A 15,041-nucleotide genomic window follows, 5' to 3' on the forward strand; every position below is an offset into this window, starting at 1 on the left:
CATTGAATGCAAAAGTGACATACTTTCAGCAGTTGTATAATTCTCATCATTTTGTGTTGCATGTACTTTCTTTTGCCTGGCCTGAGTACATTACTGCCCTGTAACACCTGCAAGTCACCTTATAATAATAATAATAATAATAATGATGTATACCCAGCTATCACACAGCCTGCGTGCTTTTTAACCTGTTTCTCTTACTGATTAGTTGACTGCAGTATTCTGGTCACTCCTGTACTTTCCTTCTTGACTCCAGCTTGCTTTTTTCACCTACGTTTCTCACACCTTTTATCGCATGCATTTCATACACTCAGCCGAGGCAGCCATTGCCAAGCAACCTGCTTTCATTTTGCAGAACTGGACTTCCCCTTATTACTTAGTAACAAAGTACTCAATATCAAACTTTAAATCCCTTCCATAGATTTGAACTGCAAACATGTTGATTTCTATACATTTCACTTATACTTTTCCAAAGGTAATTCCCTACCCCTCCAGCTGTATGCAATGAAACAATGAAACAAACAAATCACTTTATTAATGCAAGTTTAATAGGTAAGAACTGTTCATGGAAATAGGGTTAGCAAATTCATATACATTGTTCAAGTGTTTCAGTCAGTTTAAGCTTCATCTCTTTGGAAGAAAAATACCTTTTATTGAGTTTGCTAATTGAGATTGGACAGAGAAAAAAAACATACTATCTCGCTTCAAACACTCCAGAAGATGACAGGCTAGAAGTGTCCATACAGTACAGTGTTCATTTATATCAACAGCTGCAACACAATCCATAGTTTGTTATACATGTTGATAAATGCTTTTATACAGTATAAAAAGTATACTGCATCTATATGACTGTTTCACAATAGCTGAGTAGAATGATTTCATGCATGCAAATATCAGGCCGTCAATGAAAAGCAAGCACAGTATGTCTCAAGCACATAAAGGTTTGTTCCACACTTCAACTTTCATTATTGACCTGCCTGCGGGAGACATTGTGGCTTTTATTTCAATAGCTTTCCCAGTAAACTTTATGATCCCATCTGTTGCTTGTCCTCTGATGAAACCATCCACCCACTCTTGATACATTCGAATGTATAGGGCATTATCACAGGATGTTCCTACACTAAAGGACCCTATAGCGAACATGTTTTTATACAAATTGTAATCAAATGGTACAGAAAACATCATGGCAATGCATTCGACAGCATCATTGTTCTTGATGACATCGTAGGTTAAGACGCCCACAGTTCCACGTGCTACATAATTGGTTTTGCTGAAGGAACAGACGGCCGTGGTTTTTGCATTGATGGTTGGCTGAGGAGGATCTACATTATATCCACTGAAAGTGTAAGTCCTGATGAAAAGAATAACATCATTACAATGATCATACGAGGGAACTATCTAGCAAGCCAAGATCTGTACTGCTAGAGTACCTGTGTACCTGTCCCTGTTTACTGGGGAACCCTGAGCTCCTAACAAAGGTACATTCTGTAACAGTCATTTCTGAATGGGCAGTAAGAATGGGACAAGCTGCTTTTAACTTGAATTTGTTATAACTGGCACTTTATTTTTATTTAAGCAATGTAGTCCATGCATAAAGCAGCTGGAATATTATGGGTACCATTGACTACAAACATTAACTGCCTTGTTACTGTGAGTGAGCTTGTATTAAATATGACTGATTAGATTAGATTGGGCTAAAACTGTAACATTTCCAAGGTATGTTGCAGCAATGCCTGCCCAGAACATAGATACTGGTGTGCCATTCGATTCCAGGTTTAATAGAGAACTGACTGATGAAGTGCTGTAGGACCTGGGGACAGATGCAATCCACAATTCTATTGGATAGATGGACAGAACGATTCAGGATTGGTTTGTAGATTCACAGTTTGCATATCATCCTACCAAATCAATCAGGAGCCTGAGAGACTGAAGCAATGCAGAGCCCAATACAGCCATGTCTAAGGGAACCCAGTCTTTGTGTTGCAGCACATGTATGTGTTTCAATATATAGCATATTTATTTTAAATAATGCAATAAAAATGAAACTGCAGCTGGCTAATCTAGCAGGATTGAATTAAATCTACTATATCGGCCTGATTGTGATGAAACTCAGTAAAACCAAATGCAAAGTGCTTCAATAGTCCTATAAAAATGGTACCTGTGTTCATACCATGCTGGCAATAGGTGAAATTAATACAGGTGTGTAACTTTGTGTGCTCCCACATCATTATAAAATTCAGTTGTTTGCTAATCCAATACATCACTCGAAAGGCTGAAGTCTTTAGATTTCATCTACATGGATATTATTTTAGATGACAGCTTTACAAAATGTGACTAACGACTAAATCAAAGGAGGTTATGATTTGGTTGTATAATGCACTAGTGAGCTTTCACTTAGAGGACCAGTTGTGGTCACCACAGTACCAGAGGGACACTGTGGCCCTGGAGAGAGTCCAGTGAAAAGAAGCAGACTAATCCCAGCATGGCTTAGAGGAATGAGCCTTGAAAACAGGCTGAAAGAACTGAATCTATTTAGCCTGGAACAACGAAGAATTAGGAGGGGCAGAAGTCTGTAAAATCTTAAAAGGAGTTGACAAAGTTAACACTAACTAATACTTTTAAGCGCAGCTCAGAATCCAGGTTCCCTGTACCGGTGGTCATGTTGTTGATGCTGAATCACTTGGATCCTTCAAGACCCAATTCGACAAAGTTTTGAAATCTATCAGCTACTAGGAACTGGACGCCTGTGTGTGTGCTGAATAGCTTCCTCTCACTCGTGCATGTTCTTAAGTTCTAACAGAGAGGAACCCTCAGTTTATCCAATTTGCTAACAGAACTTCTTAAGCAAAAGCTTACAGTGCAGCTATAGTATAGGTTTAATGTTGTTTTTTTTGGTTTGTTAGGGTTTGGTTTTGTATCATGTTTGTGTACTTCTGAGCAAGAGTTGTTAAATTCTAAATAATCCATGCATATATCCCTCTGTGTATCAAATGAATGCATTAACAAGAATAGAGTGTTTTCATTTTCAAAGCAGGCAATGTTATTTATTCTGTGTAATTATAGTACTGATAATGACAAAAAAATCCATTTGGCTTCCCTGCAGAACAGCTTTTTAAAAATTCTGTATTTATATAAAAATAATTCAGTGAAATTAAAGAAATTGCCAAACAGCCTTTGGTGTCAACAAAAAGTAGGATTATGATCACTTACCTTGGGTTTGTTAGACAGAAATCACAGTTGTTTTCAATTGAAATAGTAATATTTCTGTTTGTCTGTATATTTCTGGAGATTTCCTCTGCTGTTAAGGCTCTAGATCCAGCTGCCATCTTCACGCTGTAGCACTCTTGCTAAAATTCAAACAAATGCAAATTTATTAGCTTATATATTGCACTATGTAACACATTTTCTGTTCCATAACACTTACTACCCAGGAACCAAAAAAAAAAAAAAAATTGTTACACGATGTTATTAGACAGAGACACACACAAATTACTCTCTTCATAGTGATTTTGGGGAGGGGATATTTAAATAGGAAAAGAACAACTCTGAATATCAGGAGGAGGGCTTCATGCAGTGTGTGGCAAAGTGGTGAGTAGATACAGGTGCGTGCGGTGCAGTGGATACAAAACAGACAGACAATGACTTCCAGGTGAAGGGTGTTTATTGATTTAATTAACAATGTCCAGAGTCTTATGGCAAACACCTGTAAATGTCATGAATGACCAAGTTGTTAAAATGGTGGGGGTGGAGCAAGTGTTATTATTATTGTGTGCACTAAATATTTCTTTTTAATATATTCACGGTTATTATTAATTCGTTTAATTTTTATTGTTATAATTCTTGTGTGTGAAGTTTCTTTTTTTTATCACTGCGTGGTTTGTTTTTGTTGTATTCATGAATTGTTAATATGCTTGAACTCCAGTTTGGGATCCCTGACTCCCGACTCCCACAGTTAATCATCTCCAGTGTTTTCACCTGCCCTAATTTATCCCTCACAGACAATAAAAAGAGTGTTTCGACTCACAAACGACAGAGAGAAATGAATGAACCGTGACAAGGGAAGAGGAATAAAGACCCGCAAGATCAACCCGATATTGATGGATTAAGTAGGGGAGCAGGTGGACAAGAGTCTGGGAACAGAGCTGTAGAAAGGAAAGAACAACGTTTCGTGGATGAAACAGTACTTAGATTGAGAGAGACTCGACTCAGGCAGCACACAGGGAAGTACAATACTAATGAAAAGCCGTGTTGGTGCTCATGTTTGGCTGCTTAAGACGCTGCTAGATGTTAATCTCGTGATTTTAATACTGTGAATGTTCTACCCCCTTCCCTGGTAAACCGGGTGGAATTGCTTGGAATATTTCTTAGCTGATTTATTTCTTAGCTGATGCCGTTATCCAGGGCGACTTACAATTGTTACAAGATACCACATTATTTATACATACAATTACCCATTTATACAGTTGGGTTTTTACTGGAGCAATCTAGGTAAAGTAACTTGCTCAAGGGTACAGCAGCAGTGTCCCCACCGGGGATTGAACCCACAACCCTCCGGTCAAGAGTCCAGAGCCCTAACCACTACTCCACACTGCTGCCACATAAGCCAAGACTGTTCTTTTTCTTTTTGTTTTTGATAGATCAATTGAGTGAAGTTGACTGCAGTAAATCTGTGTAGGGACTGAAATCTATGTTTATAACAGGTTGTGCTGAAGACTGATGTTCTGGGGTTAGTGTGTGCCTGGATCAACGTTGCTGCCAGCTGGAACTTATTGCTGTACGGGAGAATCTGTGCGCGTTCCTGGAGGCTAGAGTGAGCTGCGCTGAACATGGACTATTCTTTCTAGAACCCTCTGTAGGCACGGGTGTAACGAGTTGGATCTTTTCTCAGCTATCAACGGAACCGGGACAGGGATTAGTGAGACTGAGATTGATTTTTCTTGTTTTGTTTTCTCTTGCATACCAAGATTTCTAGCTGGTCGCGGTGGACTAGTAGTTGCACCACGATTTAGTGGACTTTATTCAATTGTTATGCCAAATATTGATCTTATTTTTTTAGTTGCTATACCCTCGTTATTGAATGATTTATTTTAAATGTGTGTACTAAGTATGCTATCTTGTGTTTACCAGATGAGCAAGAATAAGGAATAATACTGTATGTTGTGACTGAAGTTTTTATATTTTAAATATTTTTTTGTGTACTAAATAAAGCTTTATTTTATTATTGTATCTTGTGTGGAGTGTGTTGTGATCCTGGGATAAAAAAAAAAGCTGCAAAGAAGGATTTGGATGAAAGTTTATTAAATATTAGATCTAATTACGAAAGTATATTCATAATTCAGGACCTGGTGCCCATATATTCCACCAGGTGGCGTAGTTTGGTTATATTTAGTAATTAAAATAACTATACTTGCCTTTGACTTAATTGTCCTCTGTGACATAAATAACAGCGGCGTGTATCGCTCGGTATTTGTAAGTCCCCGGATTTGACCCGTAACCAAAAGTCCAGTTTTACACACCAACACTAAACACAACACACAAACACAGTTCCTAGTGACAGTGAATAAGTGCAAGTGGTATATTACTGTTCTCCGTGAAAGGCAGGAGTGAGAGTGATGTCCGGGTTTATGCTGGCTTTCGCTACAGCTCCGGATCGTGCTACTGGTAGTCTAGTAAAAAAAAAAAAAAAAAAAAAAAAAAACATACGACAGTTCACAAACACAAGAGAAAACTCACGGTTCACGATACTGCAACACAGATTCCTTGTAGGTTTAAAACACTAACCATTTACCATGGAACAGATCACTTTCACTACGCCCCCCTATTTATACCCTCGCTCATGACCCCTAGGTTAACGAGCACATCCGCTCCTACAATCCTCGGATGCCAAGCCGTTTCGTGTCGGAGTCATTGAGTTTGGGTACCGTAGCTCCATCCCCTTCCTAAATGGCCGACATCCACCTACCCTAAGAAATAAATTGTCGTGACAAAGTTAAGGGTACTCTGTTCATTTTATATGCCCTCACAAGTCGGGAGGGAGATCTAACACCAAGAATCATTTGATCTCTGTCACAAGTGCCATGCCTATTTTAAAAAATAAATAAATAAAGAGAAAAGAATTATCTTGTTGTCGTGTACATTCCGAATTATCACTCATTTCTTGTTAGTATCTCGTTACCTTTCCAACAGACACACACACAAAAGTATATAAAATAAAACTTATACCAAGTACAAGTTTTACTAATTAAATAGGTATGCGTAACTTCAGAAAGTTTTATTTAATTAAAGTAGTTTATAAATGCATGTGGAACTTGTGGGAACGGGGGGGTTACACTACAATAAAATACAAAACGGTATGAGACTTAGGGCTATATGAATATAAGATTGAGAACAGGGGGATATGAAAAATACATATGAGGTTCCTGAGCGGCTTCATGCACTGACAGTTCTATAGGCGGGGTACCAGGCTGAGCATCCTTATGTTCCTGTACACATCTGCCAGTCCCTATACCCTGCCTCTGCTCCGAGAAGCCAGTGACTGCTGATCTGCAAACAAAAGTCTTTATTTAAAGCGATGTGGTTCATTTATGTTGTTTGTTACTATATCCATTACTTATTGCACAATATGCCAATTGATGCTAACAATTCATTCCAGTTCTGTGCGGTGGAAGAAGAGGTGGAGCTCTGTTGTTCCTGGGACATCTTAAAAAAAAAATTATAGAAAGAAAATACGACGACTACTAGTACTAAATGAGGCTAAAAGTTTGGTTAGTTGTGCTTAACATGCATTTATCCAAATATTAATATTATGCTATACGAGAGTTTTACATTTGTAGCGTCTTTTGTGTTCTTTCTTGTCTCTGTGTTTGTGTCTGTGTGTGGTTTGGTACGGCTTTGCTGAGGAATAACGTGACATTCCGCTAGTTAAACGGGATCTTGACTGCTGAAACCTCGTGAGACACGAGCACGATTCCTGCTCTGGTTTACATGTTTTTTACAGCTAATTTTATCGTGAGAAAGCGATTGACCCTGCCCTTAAAGTCGCGCTGCCAAACGGAGGTACTTTTGCTGTTTCACGATGTATTCGTGTGACTACAGTCATGACATCACACAGTCGATTTTCACGTGCATGTAAACCCAGCCATTGTTTGTTTGGGCAACGAGCCTTTTAGTTTGTGTAGTTTTGTGTTTGTTTAAATCTTTTATTTTCTATTATTTAATAAAGCAATGAGCTCCATTGCGCCTCAGTTTCTCGTGCCATTCCTTGTTTTGGTTTATGCTTTCTGGTCTGATGTCACCCCTAAAGCCATCCTGTTCACGGAACCCCAGAAAGTTATTTTTTTAAGCCATATTTATATAGCTAGGGGCCAGGATACACAATCTTAACGGCAACTTCACACACAACACTGCGAGCGTGGGATGCTCTTTGACCTATTAGATGGGAGTGAATACTGTTAACCCATTCAAGCATGGTGCAAAAGTAATACACGCGATCACAAGGATACAGTACACTGCCCAAGCTCAGCCTCCAACATGCCGATTGCACGAAGGCGCTGCTCTTTGACAGACGTGGCATATTGTTTGGTTTTTTCAGTGATTTTCTTTTTTGCTTTTATTCAAGCTTGCAATTCAACAGCTGAAATCACTCCATATCCAGTGTCCAATCAACTGTCTCACTAATTAGGTGATTAAGTGCATCTGCTTCAGTCATAGTCACTCAAGCGTATCATGGTCAAGGATGAATGATCAAGTGATTAAAAAGAAACCAAACACATTTTCTTGATGTCCATCATTAATATACCTTATTTTTTCAACAATAAATGTGTTATAATAGTGACAGTTTATTTTGATATTCAGTGTGTGTATATATATATATATATATATATATATATATATATATATATATATATATATATATATATATAAACCAAAGCTGTAACAGGTGCTTATACAGCTTCAAGTGGTAAAATTATTCCGATGGTGCTATGACCCCAAACCGGCTACGTCACCTTGTGTTTAAAGAGGGCAAGGTCCTCTGGTGTACCTTTGAATTTACTTTGGAGTTCCCACTGCTAAGATTCTTTAATTGGGTAAGCAACCGTATACAGCGCACCATGCAAAAATTGAATTGTCAAAACAATTTATTTATTTTAAAGGAAACACTTAAATACCGCAATATAACTGTGCAATATTCAGCAATAGCTAACAAATAGCCAGTTAACAGAAAGTTTTTAATGGATTTCAAATGTTCCATATAAAGTCAATCTATATCAGTATTGTATTACACTCAGCTAAACAATTATACAAAAGTGGAGAAAATTCTGAATGCAGCTAACAGAAATAAATCCACACAAACCATTAATAAATGTGAAACCCAATACAACGTGGAGCACAAATCCAAATTAAATCAAACAGAACAATCCAACACAAGACAAAGCAATATTCAAACGTGCAATCCACCAGATATTATAGCACAGAATCTCCAATCCTTTACGAACAGTTATGTTAAAGTATAAATCAGTTTTATATGTAATAGCGTGTATTCTAAAATATATATATATATTAAAGCAAACCCACTAGTTTAAAAATAGCATTTAATCTACAAAAACGTATCTTTAGAATTGAATATCTGTTCTAAAACATATTGCACATTATCCACAGTAAATGCACAACGTCTGAATAGATCACAGTTTCAAATACACGGCACGTAATATACCAAGGGGGTGATAGTTTAAAGACCATCTACTATACAAACCAAAACAACTTCCAGCCAAATATACAGTACAGTGCAATGCAAAACGAGCAGTTACTAATAAGCACTCCGCAGAGCGAAGAGCGAGCAATACCATAAATAAAGAATACGCACACATGAAATACTCGCCTCGCAAGACAGGGCTTACCACTAACGGGAACCAAACAGCAACGCCTCGGGTGCGGTGCTGCAGCTCACAAGACGCTCCTCAGCTGGATGTCGGTTTAGTTAGAGTAGCATTCTCTCAGCACGAAAAATAAAAAGCACACGCACATGCATACCATTAACACAATTTAACAGGAAAGCATTTTTTCATGCAAGCAGCGAGGGTGCTCACGCTTACAAGGTCAAGAATATTACCTAGCTGTCACCCATACCTGCCTGACCTCCTGGTTTTCTATTGAGTCTCAAGGTCTCCGGGATCTGTCAACGATCTCCAAGTAACTGAACAACTTATCGCTGACCAGAATTCAATTAATTGAATACCAGTCCCCATATTTCACTTAAAGCCGGGGGGTTCCAATTCAATAAAAAGTCCCTCCCTGCTAGCGCTATCATTGGCTGCTTCAAGGTTTTAAAAAACAAATGACAAATGGAGCATGATAGGTGGAATCACTCCAGTTCATAATCATGACATCAATCATGTTCATTTAATGGATACTTGAAACAACCAATGACAGCAGGAACCTCGAGATATATATATATATATATATATATATATATATATATATATATATATATATATATATATATATATATATATATATATATATATATCGCGATATATATATCCCCTCAGTTATATCCTTCTATAAATACTGTTGTGCCATAATGCTAGCGTGTTCAACGACACTAACAAAGTGAAGAAGTGTTTTGTGTTTTGCTTTTGAATCCCCAGGGCTGGTAGGCTATTGAAATAAACCCAGAATGCGAGATGATTTGTTACACATTGTAATAACCAGCAATGCAGTCTATTGTTGTTGTCTCTGACATGGTCATTAAGCAGTGCTGCTTGTCAGCGTGGGTTTCCAGATGTCAACATTTTAATCAGCCTCACGCCTTCCTGCCCTGATGCACATTCATGTGTGCAAGATGACACTGGAACCTTTGATCCTGAACACAGAATCCTTAACAGGGGTGCAAATCGTTTTGAAAATTGCTGCTAAACTTTTCTAAAATGTTAGCACCAGAGAGCCTACTGGTGCTAAATTATTAAATACCGCCCAAATCAAGCCACCTTCACAACTTCTCACACGACACACACGTTCTCTCCTGTGTATATGAGTCGTCCAGATCCAAGGAGACGCTATCATCATCTATGGTTGCTAACAAATACATAATAATAATAATAATAATAATAATAATAATAATAATAATAATAATAATAATAATAATAATAGAAACATGTCTACTGGCTCCACAATGTAATGTTCCTTGCACTATATGAGGTACCCTGGCGCTAGGAATCCAGCTCCAAATCTGCACCTCTGATCCTTTATATACTAATTGTATGAACTGTCGGAGGCAGTTTCAGGCATTTCGAAAAAAGACAAATTGTGTAATGGGATGCTCCTAAAATCAGTCATTTCGCGAAATGCCTGAAAGTTTTAGACATTTCGCGAAAGTCTCATTTCACAGTGTGCCTCTAACATTATATATGTGCGGTAGTTGTTAGAAAAATTCTATCGCCTAAAATAAATAAAGTACTTTCTTCAACGGATGGTAAACACAAATAGAGAATGATGGGATATATTGCTTAAAACACAAACATACCGAGACATCACCTATGTCTTAAGATGCCTTGAGACATGAAAGTGTCAATTTCAAGACACCCAGACGAAGTTCATTGTACAACTGTAGTGTTTTACGACATTTCATTAAGAAAAGACCATGTCTTGAAGAAACTCCCATATCCAATATGACTTATTTTGTATTTATTGTAGATATCTCAATTGTACAAATTGTGCTGAACATTTAACTGAATGTAACGTTCCCTTTAAAAGTAGCAAACTTTCACTTTCACTTTTCAAATGTATTTTCTATTCTTTTAGCACACACTTTAAAATACAGAAACAAACTTATTTATGCTTTATCCCATGCTTCGGGGCGGAGCGGTCAGAATTCACAGTTAGGAACTACTGGTTTGAAAATGCATCAACATTCTCAGATCTGAACGGCTGAAGCCTGATTTTTCCTGGCCCGCTAAACTACACCTATAATACCTACGATATATTTTCTAAATGTCCTCATGTACTTACCGTTTTGTGAAATGTGTATTAATATTAAATACTGTGTGAAATATTTAATAATCTTAGGTACTAGAAACAGTGTTCGATTTATGTGACGTTATGCAACGTTAAGATCATATTATTTCCTTCTAATGTTTATAATTATAAATAAATGAAAGTCATACCATTAACAAGTCAGCGGACCCGTACCAGTGGAGAGTGCATTATTATTATTACAATACATTTGACTGAAGGATTATCCAAAACTGCAAACAATTATAATCCAATAAAGATCGAGTGAGTGACTTCATCGATTCATGAAGTAATCCTGTATGCTTGGGCAGGTATTATATGTTTTGTACTGCCTCGCAGGCAGGGTTTACAGGGTGATGGGGTTTACAAGCACTTGAAAATGTGTCCGGTTATATGTTAGCTAAGAGCAGAGATGAGTGGTTTGTTTTTGGCCGGGGATAAATAAAATAGTGTATAGCAACACCATTAAAAATGTATTTTAATGCTAAAAATGTTAGGTACTTCCATAACCCTGGTTCCCTGAAAAATAATTCGACCACCAATGACATTACGTATGGGATATCCCTGCCCATTGGGTAGGTATCGCTGAGCTCTCTATAACACAGCTGCCGATAGGCCCCATCCTGGGATGATTCACTCGGTCCTGCACACCGAGGGGATAAAACTCTCACCCAAAGGAAGCCATTTCTCTTTTTCCATCGAACTCGTGAGGGCGACCTATGCGAGCTCGCGGTTGGTGGTCGTCTTCTCTTTCAGGGAACCAGGGTTACAGTAAGTAACCTAACGTTCACTTTCAATTCGAAGACGACCACCAAGACATTACGTATGTGATAATGTATACCAGAGCCGTCGTGAGGGAGAAGGAACGGCAGCATATTATTATTATTATTATTATTATTATTATTATTATTATTATTATTATTATTATTATTATTATTTATTTCTTAGCAGACACCCTTATCCAGGGCGACTTACAGTCGTAAACAAAAGTACATTTCAAGAATCACAGTAGAAGTATTAATACAATTAAGAGCAAGATAAAGTACAATGAATTTGGTTCTAGCAAGTACAAGTGTGACAAAATACAATTCAATAACGGAGAAGATAACAGTGATAGTTACATCAGGATATAATTAAATACAAAATACTAAAGATTAAATAACACTTGTGGCAGATTACAGTACTCTAAAGTACAGGATTAAATGCAGTAAAATAGGGGGCAGATAAGAGCAAGTAAAGTGCATTTAAGGAAGAGTGATAGTGTCCAGAGGGAAAAGAGGAGTTCTACAGGTGCTATCTGAAGAGGTGAGTATGAGGAGGCGCCGGAAGGTGGTCAGGGACTGACCACCCTCAAGGACCCTTGTGCCTAATGAAGGCAGGTTAGGGTCTTCCACATTAATACGGTAGAACCTGGAGAAGGTATGCGGCGTAGCCCAGCTAGCTGCAGTACAAATATCAGACATGAAGGCACCTCTGAAGAGGGCCCAAGATGTAGCCAACCCTCTAGTGGAGTGTGTGGCTACCCTCCCAGGTGGGGGCAAGCCAGCACCATTATACACAGTCGAGACTGTATCCACAATCCAGTGTGACAGACTGATTTGAGAGGGTCTGTCCTAGGGTCCGTGTCCCGTGACAGACGAAGAGCTGGTCAGATTGATGCAGAGCTCTTGTTCTCTGCACGTAGCATCTCAATGCCTGCACTGGGCAGAGGAAATTTAATCTCCCTTCCTCCATTGAAGCAAATGGAGGTGGATGGAAGGACTCCAGTTCCACAGACTGATTAAAGTGAAAGGCTGTGATCACCTTGGGGAGGAAAGCCTGGTTTGTGCACAGACACCCTGCTGCCGTCCTCCCAAATATGCATACAGGAGCTGTGCACAGACAGTGCCTGCAGCTCACTGACCCGCTTAGCAGAGGTGAGGAAGGCTCTCTTCATAGACAGGTAATTCAGCTCTATGGAGGGTAAGGGCTCAAAGGGCCTTCGTGAGAGCCTCTAGTACAATATTAAGGATCCATTTGGGGGGGACAGTCCTCCTAGGAGGGCGTAATCACCGTGTGCCTTTAAGGAAATGGGTAGCCTAAAACTGTGCGCTCAGAGACACTGAATCTATGGGGGCATGGCTAACAGAGATAGCCGCTAAATACACCTTCAATGTGGAAGGTGACCTACCAGCATTAAGCAGTTCTTGCAGAAACTGTAAGATGACTGGCATAGGGCAAGATATGGGCTCATGTCTTATAGCCAGACACCAAGCCTAGAAATGATTTCCATTACACGAGAGTAGATGTTAAAACTTCATGCTGATTTGAACTCGGCTCTCGCCAAGATAAGCATCAACTAAGACGTAGCTTTACAGTAAACTAATGTGATCCATAGGTGTCTCCATCCATTTGCGTTTCCTTCCATATGATAATGTAGATATCCTTCTGTCTGTTGTTGATGGCTGAAGTGTAATGCTGGCTCCAGGGATCAGCTTATTTTGCCTCCCTAGCGCATCAGTACACACAACGGCTGCGATGCTGGCTCCGGAGATCAACCACAGTGCGGTCTCCCCAGTGCATCAGCACGACAACCGTCTGGATTGAGCTATGTAGGGTACATCTCTGGGGTCTTCAAGTGGGCACCTTCCATCCTCGGTGTTTCGTCGACTAGCCCACGACACCTCAAGAGGGCTTGACGGCATCCCAGCATCACCCCCATTCAACTCAGCCCAGCTTACTTACCCGTACATCAGCGTTTCTTTGTTTCTATTGTGCTTGAGGTCCCCAGCCAGAATCTTTCCGTCTCAACCACAACCAGTTGCTGCTCCTCTCTGCTGCTTCAGATAAGTTCTTCACTGTGTGACGCAACTCTTGGCTACTGAATCCGACGTCTCTGGGAAACCGGGTTGTAGAGTGTGCCACAAATCCTCGACAACTCACCTCCATTGGGTAAACCCGGACTCTCCATCCTCGCTGTTCTGTTTCAGTGGCTAGTTGAGCATACCGCAGTTTCTTCCTCTCATACGCCTCATCTACATCATCCTCCCATAGCACTGTTAACTCTACCAGGTGAACAAGGCGTGCTGATCCGGACCACAAGACAATATCTGGTCGAAGGTTAGTGGTGGCAATCTCAGGTGGAAAAATAAGCCATTGACCAACATCTGCCAGCATTTTCCAGTCTCTAGCAGCTTCCTGTTGTCCTGGGCGAGGATTGGTTTTAACACCTTTTCTTGGTGGTTGCTCTCCTGAACGGAGGAATGTTGTCTTTTGCGTGTAATGTTTTGATGGAACACGTGGCAACTTAGAAATACTTCCAATTATAGGTGTACAAAGACCTAGTGGAGTCTGCCCTAGTGCTCTGCAACGTACCCACAACCTCATCTGATAGCCCTATGGCTAACCAGCGGTACCTTTCAGGGGCCAGACCAGAGCCTGAACCTGCCCGGTTCCGGGTGCCAAAGAGAGCCTTCGCCTGACTGAGGAGATCCATGCACAGCTCCTGCATGCGTATTTGGGAGGATAGCAGCAGGGTGTCACTGCAAACCAACCCTCTCTAAGCAGCATCTGTCACACTGGATTGTGGACACAGTCTTGACTGCGTATAATGGTGCTGGCTTGCCCCCACCTGGTAGGGTAACCGCACACACCACTAGACGGTTGGCTACATCTTGGGCCCTCTTCAGAGGTGCCTCACTGTCTGATATTTGTACTACAGCTAGCTGGACTACGCCACATACCTTCTCCAGGTTCTACTGCCTTAATGTGGTAGACCCTGCCCTGCCTTCATTAGGCACAAGGGTCCTCAACAGAGAGGACCGTTTACATGCTTTTGAATTTAAAAAATCAGTACCAGAAACGAAAAACATGTACGGGTAGTGTGTGGCATAGCTGAAAAAATTAAACAAATCCATATATTGGTTGACAGGTGGTTGCGTGCCAATGAACGTGTAATCCAGGAGCTTCGCAACAACAGTACATTACTGGATCGTATGGTAATGGCAATGGAGAACATTTCTGACACACAAACTGCACCAGAGCCTGGTACTATC

General features: G+C 39.9%; 1 protein-coding gene across 1 annotated transcript; it reads right to left on the minus strand.

Moving 5' to 3' along the window:
- Nucleotides 1–583: 583 nt before the first annotated feature.
- Nucleotides 584–9,180, minus strand: LOC131703174 (uncharacterized). The gene is made up of 3 exons (XM_059006154.1): nucleotides 9,133–9,180; nucleotides 3,208–3,344; nucleotides 584–1,348 (listed from the first exon to the last, which is right to left on the minus strand). Exons 2-3 carry the CDS (start codon nucleotides 3,321–3,323, stop codon nucleotides 925–927), a joined length of 540 nt encoding a protein of 179 aa, XP_058862137.1. The 5' UTR covers nucleotides 3,324–3,344; nucleotides 9,133–9,180; the 3' UTR covers nucleotides 584–924.
- Nucleotides 9,181–15,041: the final 5,861 nt, after the last annotated feature.

The sequence above is a fragment of the Acipenser ruthenus genome, chromosome 32, assembly GCF_902713425.1.
Source record: "Acipenser ruthenus chromosome 32, fAciRut3.2 maternal haplotype, whole genome shotgun sequence".
NCBI classification, from domain to species: domain Eukaryota; kingdom Metazoa; phylum Chordata; class Actinopteri; order Acipenseriformes; family Acipenseridae; genus Acipenser; species Acipenser ruthenus.